Source organism: Lagopus leucura, unplaced genomic scaffold (genome assembly GCF_019238085.1).
Source record: "Lagopus leucura isolate 7727_CA_CO unplaced genomic scaffold, USGS_WTPT01 Super-Scaffold_100070, whole genome shotgun sequence".
Lineage (NCBI taxonomy): Eukaryota > Metazoa > Chordata > Aves > Galliformes > Phasianidae > Lagopus > Lagopus leucura.
Genome location: NW_024962312.1, coordinates 116,952 through 128,469, shown reverse-complemented (window position 1 = coordinate 128,469; position 11,518 = coordinate 116,952). Strand labels below are relative to the sequence as shown.

Sequence of the window (11,518 nt, the reverse complement as noted above, 5' to 3'; positions counted from 1 at the left end):
GCCATCTTTGTAAGGGGCACACCGGAAGCGATGCCACCATCTTTGTAAGGGGCACGACGGAAGCGAGGCGGCCATCCTTGTAAGGGGCACGTGTGAAGGGAGGCGGCCATCTTTGTAAGGGGCACGCCTGAGGTGAAGCCCGGTCCCCCGCGGCCCCGAGGAGGACGAGGCGGCCGCGGCCTTTGCCGTACAGCTTAGCACTCGCAGGAGGCCGGCGGCGTTGATATGATATAGCACGATTCAGGTACGTTTGCCGTCTCGGTCTTTGTCGCCTCTGATCCCGCCGCTGGGTCCCGTAGAGGTGCCCGCAGTTCTGCTCTCCTGTCAGGAGAGGTCCGTCCCGTTGATGCGCACACTGATGAGGCGGAACCGCCTTTCATAGAGGATTCAGGCCGAACGCGGCGCCTTCCGTGCCCGCCGCAGCCCTCCGCCTGCGCCGCGCTGTCACGCTCCGCCGCTCGTCTCTATGGCGACGCCGCTGTCTTTGCGTGCCGTCAGTCGCGGCGGCCGGGGGGCGGCTTTACGACACTGGGCGCCGCGGCGGCCGGCCTCGTCAGCTGCTCGAGGGAGCGCGGCGCCCGGGGGCTCCTCTGCAGAGCCGCGGCGGGGACAGGTGAGCGCTCGCGAGTCGGCGGCCTCCTCCCAGCCGCGGCGCGCCGTCCATCAGCCCCCCGGTGCGCCATGTTGTACGGGGCTGGCGGCGAGCCCCACCGGCCCCCGAGGATCGTTCTCGCGGTGCGGGCGGGGCGTCACGGCGCGGAGTGGCGGTGTGTGGGGGAGGGCGGGGGGCGGTGTGTGGGGGGGCGGGGGGGGTGGGGGGGGGGGGAGGAGGCGGCTGCACCCTCGGTGCCGCATATTCACGGCGCTTCGTGGCATCCCGAGGCTGTTTCCCTTTTCTTGTGCCGGCCCCGATGCCACTGGTAAATAGGGGTACGGGTTGGAGTTCGCTTTGCAGCTCATGGGGTGACAGTGCTGAACGCGGTTGTGACAGCTGGGATCTGGAAAAACCTGTGTGGGTTCCCCGTGTCGCCCAGCGAGGTGCCAGGGCAGCCTGCTTCTGAGGCGTCTGCTAGCTCTGCTGCAGGATCTGGATGGAGCCAGAGAGCCATTACGGCTGAAACAGCTTTCTGACACCATCACAGAATCACCACGGTTGGAAAAGACCTACAAGACCATCCAGTCACAGATGCATAATGCTAATCACAGAATCATAGGGGATGGAAGGGACCTCCGAGAGATTGTCGAGTCCAGCCCCCCTGCCAAAGCAGGTTCCCTACACCAGGTTGCACAAATAGGTGTCCAGGTGGGTCTTGAACATCTCCAGAGAAGGAGACTCCACGACCTCCCTGGGCAGCCTGTTCCAGTGCTCTGTCACCTCACTGTAAAGAAGTTCTTGCACCCATTTGTGTGGAATTTCTGGCCGTTTCCTGTTGTCCTGTCTCCACATACTGCTGAAAACAGTCTGGTCTCGCCGTTCTATCCCCCTCACCTTAGATATTTATAGACCTGGATCAGGTCCCTTCTCTGCCTTCTTTTCTCAAGGTTAAACAGACCCAGTTCACTTAGCCTTTCTTCACAGAGGAGATGCTCCAGTCCAACCGTCCACCAATCACCAATAGTACTGACTGAACCATATCCCTCAGCACAAAATCCAAACGCTCCTTGAACACCTCCAGGGTCGGTGACTCCAGCACCTCCCTGGGCAGCCCATTCCACTGCTGGACCACTCTTTCAGAGAAGCAGTATTTCCTAACGTCTGGCCTGAATCTCCCCTGGCACAGCTTGAAGCCACTCCTTCTAGTCCTATCACCAGTTACACGAGAGAAGAGGCTGACCCCCAGCTCACTACAACCTCCCTTCAGGTAGTTATAGAGAGCAATAAGGTCTCCCTTGATCCTCTACACCAGCAGCATCCAGCAGTGCATCCCAGCTGACCATGTCCACCTATGTGGCATTATCACTTCCTTTATCTGGTTTTGCATTCATCTGTATACCCATGAGGTGGATTTCTGTGAGACAGCCCACGTTACCTTCCTGCTGTTAAGTGCTTTTGGGTTGATATTCTGCAATCCTGTGCTTGGCTGTGGAAAGCAGTAACCTGTTACTGGAATGCCACAGTTATTGGCACATCGTGAAGATTAGGAAGGAGTTTGTGTCTGAACTAATTGGATTTTTAATGTCTGTTTTGGAAGGCATGTTTTTGTACTGTTGCATTTGTTTTTGATTTTGATTGTGTTGGGAAGGTTCGGGACCATGTTCACAATACTTTTCTTTGTGTTACAGTAACACATCGTGTCCAAATCAAGTTCTGTGTAAAATATCCGAGGAGAGCTTTGTCACAGGGCTTGAAATACAGCTGTGCTGTGTGATGCCCAATGCAGGTGAATGAGTGAGAAGAAATAGAGAATGCATGAGGGATAGAGGTTCTGCCTGCACACGGCTGTGGGAGAGCTCAGCAGATTACAGGGTGGATGAAGGAAGTCCAGGTGCCTGTACCTTTTTAATCCTTGATCAACGTAATAGCTTGGAGCAAGCAGAGGTTAGTTCCCTCCTGCAGATACGCTTAATTCTGATGTAATGAGTGGGTTTATTGAGGTCAGTGTGAATATTCAGGGCAGTAAAATGAAGTGTGCTGTGTTTACTTTGAGCAGTCCTTGCACCTCTTGGCTGTGTTAGGATGCATTGGTTCTCCTCGATAGCTACTTGCTTTTGTTTTTGTCTTGAAATTGGTATGGTTAATTACCAAGAAAAATGCACCTGGCATTTCAGCTCACCATCTTCTGGCCTGTTTTGCATGCATGTTTGTCCACGTGCATGGTGATGGCAGGTTTGCCTGGCTTTTTGCTAGGCTAGTTGCCTGACATTGCTGTCACCATGATGAATTTGTTTTATGCAGCATTGATTGCATTCTTCACCTGTTTACTCATAACTCTCTCTTAGTGAAAAATGACAATTCTGCTTTCTTAATAAAGACTTTTAGCACAGTGTTGCAATAATATTTTTTTCATTTGCAAAGCAGAAAGTTGAGCTTGGATAAAGGTGCCCATCTGCAGTGGGCATCACACAGCACAGCTGTATTTCAACCCTGTGACAAAGAGCAAAGTTATTGCTCTCTAAGTTTTGTATTCAGTGCTCATCTGATGCGAGCCAAAATGAAAATGTTAGATGTGTTGGAGTTAAAGAACTGAGCACGTAGATCCTTTTCCAGTGTTTTGTATCATGCAAATGTGGCCCAAAATGTCGTCTAGTAGAAAAAAACCTACAAAAATAGCCACTCAAACCCCCAGCAGACAAACATGGATTTATTTGCTGAAGAACTATTAGCTTTTTAGAAGTGTTCTCTGACTTTCCAGATAGCATGGATTTACAGAGAGGAGATTGCCTCCCACGCCGAGACTGATGGGTGAAGAGGAGCAGAATTTGGCACAGCTCCCATAGCATCCTCATGGACAAGCTGCTGATACATGCTTAGGATGAGCGCATTGAAAACTGGTGGAGCATACAGCCTCAGAGGGTTGGTGATGGGCAGCTTGATGTTCTGCTGCAGGACAGTCATAGTGTTGCACCCCGAGGGCTGGTACTGAATCCTCTGGTGTTTAATATCATCAGAGGTGGCACAGGCGATGGACAGGGCAAGTCTACAGGTGGTGCAGAATGAGGAGGGAGGCTCACAGAGGTGTGCTGCCTCAGCCTGGAGAGATGAGCCAAGAGGAGCCTTGTGAATTCAGCAGGGGGAAGTGCCAGGAAGTTTCTTCCTGACAGCAGTTAAGCATTTGGGTAGGTTGTGTATATGCAGGAGTGGACGTGATCCTGGGCAGCTGTATCTGGCCCAGATCTTGTTCAGCTTCATTGTGATCTGCTGCAGTGCCTTCCTTCCACCCCACCCGTTCTGTTGGATTTGCAACAGGCTTGGAAGGCAGAAATACTTGGCATTTGATCCCTTTATGATGAGTTGAAATGCATTTCGGAAGCCTCTGACAATTCCTGACGGGCATTCAGAAACAAGCAGAATGTTATTAACAGAGCAAACATTGCTGACCATTTGTGTTTAGCAACAGATTTGCTTATTCACCATCTACACAAAGAAAGGTGTGAATATCTAAATGTGCGTGTTCTGACAGTTGAACATTTGTGCAATTCTGGATACAGTATTTTGTTTTCTTCTCCCTGCTGTGTCAATCCTCTACTTTCCCAGCTGCATGTATTAAATGGAAAAGGCCATTAGTAAAAAAAATTGTAATCACCATTGGGTAATTCAAGTGGAAGCCATGATGTAGCAGAAAGGAGCCTCTGCCATGGATACGTGAGTGCATGTGGGTGGCTTTAGGAGGGGTAGTGCAGTGCTTAACTCATGACTTTAGGAGAGAAAGATTCTGTATGTGCAAAAAATGTTAGGCGTAAAAATTACTGTTCGTGTGAAAATATGAAATCCTTTTAGAAGGCTTCTCCTGATGTCATGGATGGCAGCCCTCTCTGTGCTTGGTGACAATCTGAGGAATAAGGTAATTTAAATTCTACTGAAAATGCAGAAAAAATGCATTAATATGTGGTAAACATTGATAGGGAAGGGAATGGTTTATTATTAATATTTCTGAACTGCTTTGTTTGAGCATAAGTTACATTTAGAAGCAGATGTTCATTTGGCAGACTTCAGTGGTTCATTTTGGAGCTGTTACAGACCGAGAGTGTACATGATAAAGAAATAGTCATTTCATAGATGTTTTTTTGACAGATTCTTTTAGCACCCACATGTATCCTCAGATGCACTGGGGACAGAACTGGTACCAGCTGGATGGCTAGGGAGCTGGTTTTATTGTCCCAACACAAGGCAGAGGTGAAAGCTCCTCACCGGCTGCTGGGCTTCCTACCAGGAATCAGTTCGCTTGGGGTGCGTTTTTTTGGTCCTACAAACTGTTATCACAGAGCTGTCTCAGGGTAAAGACCTCAGGGTCTTGATTTTGAGGAGGTTCAATGATATCTCTAGGCTGCGTCTCATGGCTGAAAGGTGTGGGAAAGCTTGAGGCACCTTCAGGTAAAGTGATCTTGCAGGAAGAGTTTGCGTACAAGCGGAGGAAGGTTTGTGGCTCCATCTTTGATTTCTTGCAGCAACCATTATCATAAAGCTCTGTGATCATACATCTGACCTTCATCTTCACTCCTATGCTCCTCGTAGGTCATGTCCCTGATTTTCTTGAGCAGTGCACTACTGTTAACTGCTAAAATCGTCTCTGCAACTGCTTTGCCTCTTCTTAAACAGGCTTTCATCTGAAGGCAGCGTTTTGTTTTCTGCTTGCCGTTTTGTTCCCAAGTTAGCTGTGAACACTTTACCAGTGCTATACATGTGAAAGAAGTGCTCGATGGTGTTGATGGTGTTGATGGTGTTGTGGTTTGGTGAAGGTGTTAAATGAATCTGTGATTCAGCATTTAAGCAATAAGTTGTACTTCAGAAAGCAGTTTAATAGCCTTGCTCAAGTAGGGTTTTTTTCCCAGATTATGGAATTTGCCTGAACACCAGCCTTCTTAGTGATGCAGAGAGTCACTGACTATTCCACCAAGTTAGTACGTTATTTTCTATTTTTTTCATTACTCATGCAAGGGCGCGTTAATATTGATATTCTTTCAAGTCCTATTATTAAATAAATACAGATTATTTATCTTTTGGTGTTTCTTTGGGGGGAGGGAGAGGGCAGGATGGGATGGGGCGTTTTATCTGGAAATCTAAAGTGTCATTTTCGCTTTACAAAGAACGCAGTTGAAGACACTGAAGAAGAGGTTTGAGAGTCCAGAGACGTGAGATGAAGTAACTTCCAAAGTCAGTATATGAGAGAGTGTTCTTGGATCCACATTACAGCTCCCACTGCAGGAAAAAGCAAATGAAAAATTTCAGATCTGGGGAATATTAGAGAAAATTGAGAGCCTCCCTTTGGTCAGGTCTTTTCAGTAAGGTCTGTCTTTTCCAGCCGTTCTGCGTCTGGGCATTCATTGTGACTTTGAGAGGGGTGGTTCGGAAGTGAAGTGCAGTAGCACCCTACAGATGGCTTTCTGTACTCACGTGGTAACGCAAGGTCGTTCTTTCTTTCTGTGTGCTTGTGGAGGAGGGCACCAAGGCGCCTGTGGAAGTGGTATGGAAAGCCTCAGCCACCTCTGTGCTGACAGGACTTTTAAGGAGGAAGAGCTCAGTTTGATGTCTGCAGTTCATTGTCCAGTTAAAATTTCCAGTCCCTATTTCTGCAAAAATTCTAGAGAGGCACAGATAAGTAGAACACAGGGTTTCCTCTGCAGTGGTTCACCGCGTGCTTTTTGACCATTTGTCAATAGGTACTGTGTTTATTTGTTACTGGAGTTGTCATCATTGATGTAAAAAAAAAAATTCTATATTGATTGTTTCCAGACATTAAGTGACTTTTGGTTTTTACTGGGAATGTATTTGATGCTCGGTGGCAGTAGAGAACTGTTCTTTGCAGTCTGAATTCCGCGCCAGTTGAGATGAGTTTGTGGTACTTCCTGAAAATGAAGTTTTTAATGAAGGCTTTGCGATGCCATACTAAAAAACTGGAAGGCAAGAGGTAGCTTTTCTTTCTGCTCTCTCTCTCCCCCAGGGGTTGGTATTAGAAGTTCTAAGAACTGTCTCTCTTTTATATAAAAGTTCTGGAATGTGAATATTTGTAAGCCTTTACATATGATTTCGCTGTTCACGTTTGCAGTGCTTCCTCACTTTGGTCTGCATGGAAGGTACAAGATATATTAGATTACTTATATGTAGTAATACTTGTGACTGCTGTAATATCCTCGTGAAAAATCAGTATTTTAAGTATATTTATAACATTGGTTTGTGTTTGTTTTAATAGCAATAGGTGAAGCATCAGGCTTACTGCAGAATTTGGTGAAACAACTGTGTACCCTGGTAGGCGAGCTCCTTTATTATCCCAGCATGCAGCTGTTCGCGTCGCTGAGACGATCACAGAGATGACTTATGGAAATGTTCTGATGCATTCCCTGATCTATGAGCAATAGGAAATGAAAAGCATGGGAAGAGACTTGATGTTGCTTATCAGCATTTTTATTCCCAGAATTTTCCAGCTCTAAAATTATTGATGGATTGTCTTGTTATCAACTGAAAGTTATTTTGTAGGTTAAACTGAAGGTCAAATATTTATATATATATATTTTTATTTATATTTATATATATATAAATATTTATATATATATATAAAATAGTAACAAACAAAGAAAAAAACAAACCCCAAACACCAACCAAAGCAAAAAAGCACCTAGGTATAGTGTGTGCCAACAAGCTGCATCAGGGATACTGCAGTGCAGTGTGGCTCCCAGCCATGAAGGGCAGCTGTACAGGCAGGATGCTGTGGGACTGACTTTGGCAATCCCGTATTTCCAGCCCACAGCTACTGAGCCCCAGTAGTTGGCTGAAGTAAAATTGGTGCAGAATATTGTGCCTTCACTGTGTTTTAAATACTTCATCTTAACAGAAATTTCTCAGCTCGCCTTTCCCAGTGTGTCGTCTGTGTTATTTCATTACAAAATGTGGTAAAACGTTGACTTTGTATTTCTGTGACGCATCTTTGTCCTGCGTGTGGACAATCTTCATTTTAGGATCTCATTCAGTTCTTTTTATCATCTTTATATCTGTAAATCGAGTACCTTTAGGCCAGAGGTTTTGTAATTCCTCAGCTGACAGGTACACTGCCTTTATTAAGGTCGCTGCATCCTTTATGCCTTCTGAAAAATATTTTGCAGTTCTGTGTTCTGATCATCCAGACACGGAACAATTGATCCAGCATTGTGTAACAGCACTGCATTTACAGCCATGTGTTACAAACACTTGTCTCAGGGTGGTGTGTCAGAACAGAGCGCGTGCTTGGTTGTTGGTCTGTATTTGTATTCATTTTACTAAGTAATATTGCTCAATTTTTAATAACTGTGGTCCCATTGGGTGCAAAAAAAGATTGGGCATAAGATGACACTTTGTAGTGACTGCTGTTACTGTTCTCATCCTTTGAATTTACTGAAAAACCATTCTGCATCCCAAACTTCTCAGAAGCGTGAGGCTTAGTGCATCCGGCTTGCCTGTGTCCTCTGTTCCAAGACTCAGGCCAGTTTTCAGTTGTCACTGCAGTCTGTAACACCAAGCTGTGTCATTCAGCTGTTTGCTGCTTCCCTTCCCCCCCTTTTTCTGTATTTATTAACATGTTCCATTGCTGCTGCCACAGGGACTGTTTGCACTAGAAATGGAGTCAGTGTTTGTCCAAATTACTCTAAAACTATGTGCTTGAAGAGATTTCAGTGTAATGTTTATACAGATGAGAGATAGCATTAATTTGTTTTGAGCTCCCTGCAGCATGGCAGAAAAAAGCTTTTGAAATAGAAGGTAAAAAAGTGCTGTCTGCATTAAAAAGAAGGATAGGGGTTGCTGTTGGGGATGAGCACATTTGAGGATATTTCTTCTGCTGCTGCTTATTTTTCCATTGTAATCAATCAGAATTGCTTTCTCCATATTCTGAATGACTGTAGAAAGATTTGTTTGTCTGCGAGCACACACCTATACTGCAAGATCATGCCAGTGGGATGAGTGCATATATATTAATATAAAGGCAGGAAAGCATGCTGAGGTATTCCTTCAGTGAATTCTTCTGCCGTATTTACACTCCTCTACATGGGAAATTCTGCTGGGAAATAGTGGGAATAGCTGGGAAATGGGATATACTGATTTGAACTATGCAAAGTTCTGAACAGAAACCTCTGTTAGGAAACACTAGGAGCATTTCCTCCATTCATTTAGCACACTGATTTTCCCATTCATTTCTCAGTAACTTTCTGTAGCTCAAAGTTCTTCTGCAGGGTAGTTGAGCAACTGCTACAGCACTATGTACATTCTCAGTAAGAGATGAAGAAAACTTTGGTCGTATCTGATGTAAGTGTTCTGCTTGCTGGCTATGTGCTCTGTTTTTCCATTTATTCTTAGCAAGTACTGCAAAGTGGAAGAGTTCTTGTGTCTGAACATTGAAGTGTTTGGTAAACTCAGGGTGTTGCTAACAAAAACAGGCTTGGTTTGGTGTTCAAATCTCCTGCTGATCTCAGAACTGTTTTTTTATTGGCCTTGCTGTTGCTCAGATCCCCAGGTTGTGTGCTGCAGCTTTCCCCAGCTCACATTTCCCCTTCCTGCTCCCTACTCGTGACTGGACTGCAGCTCTGGGCATCTGTGGGGACAGCTGACATGGCTGGCAATGAATGGGATGGGTCCAGAAAAGAATTAAAAATGCAATTTTTATTTTGTAACAGCTGCAGCAAGCGACAACAGAAATAGATCAGTTCCTCCTCTTTCAGTCTCAGACTTTCAATCAGTTCTTGTTTAGGATCCAGCTTCAGAGGGCTGGCAGTGGTGGAGGATTGAGAAGTGCTTTGCCCTTGCTGTATTTCCTTTTTCTAGCTTTTGTTAGTTCTAAACGTTGATAATTCTAGCAGTGACTCTTGTCTCACAACTGAGTCACTTGTTGCACGTTCCAGTTCCTTTTCCCTCACTGCCTGCCCCTCTTAAGAAGCTTTTCTCACAGATTTCCCTCTGAGGAAGGCTGTAGAAGTACACCTTCAGCCACCAGTGCTGCAGATGAGGGCTTAGACACCAGAGACTGAAAGGTTCAGAGTTGTGTAAATATGTTATTTGGTGCATCTGTGAGGATGAAAATCTTCCTCACTGAGAGAAGAGATGATTGTATACTGTGTTTTAATTGAGGAGCGGCATGTTGTAGTGACTGTTTCTTTAGGATAAAATGTTCATAAAGTCACTTCAGACTCATCTTTTACTGCCTCGTGAGATAGGAGGGTGTCAGCTGAAGAGCAGGCATATCCATCGAGACCTAATTAATTAGTATTGCTGAAATTGACAGGTGTGAAAGCAGGATGGCTGGGAACAGCCTCGTGTTGCCCATTGTCCTGTGGGGCCAGAGGGCTCCCACCCACTGCATATCAACCCTGCTGCTCATGGATGACGCGTCGATGATCGTCACTGGCTGCCACGATGGCCAGATATGTCTCTGGGACATTGCTCCAGATTTAGAGGTAAGATGCTTGAGTTCAGATTGTGCCTAAGGTGTTTATCCTCGTTACCAAAGTGATTTTACTGTTCAGTATGGCGGCATCCCCTCTGGTCATTTTGTACTCGTTCATCTGTCCTTTCTTCATCACTTCACATGATGGGCCTTGGATGTCACGCCATCCACTTCCGGTAGAAAATATTTCACAATAGAAAGAGAAGTGTTTGCTCTTGAATTCTGTTACTGCTCCTTCAGTAATTTATCTTAAATAATTATTTCCTCTTTTTCTGAAGCTCTTCTAAGCTGTTTTCAATGCAGCTGCTTTGTAAAAACCAGAGATCAGAGGACTGTATCTAGGGAGTTTTTTAAGGTTATTACTTGATTAATCTGCTGATTTCCATGAAAACTGAAAGGGAAAAGAAATCTAGTAGCAAAGATGAAGATTGATTAATTATTTTAAATATAGATTTTACATTACACATTACTGTACTGAATACCTAAAATTCTCAATATCCGAGTTATTCCCATAAATTGTTTGTTTAGTATGTTTAAAAAATAAAGAAGGAGGGGCCAGTAGAAAATGACTATTACCTTCTAGAAAGGACAAATAAAAGTCACTTTTTCTTTTTTTTTAATCAATGAATGCAATGTATGTAGTTTATAAATAGATGTGTAGGGCTGTGAAATGTGCTCGACTGGGGGAAACTTGCTGCAGTATAACAGTTGTTTTGAGTTGGGTCAAATTCAATCTATCATTTAAAATCACTGTTAACACGAGTATTATGCAAAGTAAATTTTTACACAGATTTGTATTATGTTATTGGGTAGAAATGTGTTTTTTTTTTTTTTCATGCAACATAGCACATCCTGTGCAAATGCTTTCGAGGTTATATGTCCACAGGTGTGCTAATAAAATGTGCATGTATACACGTAGCCACATATTTATATAATGTATAAAACAGAAATCTGGAATATGCATATTCTAGTTAAGTAACACTGTGTTATTTTTCTCTCACATTTTGTTTCCCTGATTCTAGATTAATCCCAGAGCTCTGCTGTTTGGTCACACAGCCTCAATCACTTGTTTATCAAAGGCCTCTGCTTCCAGTGAGAAGCAGTACATAGTGAGTGCGTCAGAGAGTGGGTGAGTTCTCTGAGCATTTATTAATATGCAGATCTGTTAAATAATGGAAGTTTCGAGTAGAGTAGAGATCAGGTTGCTTGCACCTATGTCTTCTCATTCCACAGTGCTTTTTACTTAGTCCACTATCTGTAAATATTCCAAATGATGGGACTTCTCCACTGCAGGTACTGAGTGTGGTCATAATTTGGGGTACACAGCATGACTGAGTGCTAAGGGGTGGGAAGAGAACCTGAAAATAATGATGGCTTCGGAGATAAGGGGAGCCCTACTGAGACAGCACCCTGCTTTCCCTCATTGCTGCTCAAGGCCAGATAGCTACTTATCA

The 11,518-nt window shown here is 44.7% G+C and overlaps 1 protein-coding gene across 5 annotated transcripts in view; it reads left to right on the top strand.

Moving 5' to 3' along the window:
• Positions 1-87: 87 nt before the first annotated feature.
• The window catches only part of WDR7 (WD repeat domain 7), a 114,503-nt gene continuing 103,072 nt past the window's right edge, over positions 88-11,518 (top strand). For 4 of the 5 annotated variants that reach the window (XR_006181611.1, XM_042886999.1, XM_042886998.1 and 1 more), the window contains exons 1-3: positions 543-613; positions 9,903-10,074; positions 11,087-11,193. Coding sequence is in view for 4 of the 5 variants with exons in the window: in XM_042886999.1 (XP_042742933.1) it covers positions 9,916-10,074; positions 11,087-11,193 (266 nt within the window). In the remaining variant the exon portion in view is untranslated. Of the gene's footprint in view, positions 245-542; positions 614-9,902; positions 10,075-11,086; positions 11,194-11,518 lie in introns of those variants that run through there. The other variant, XM_042886997.1, reaches the window with a different exon arrangement.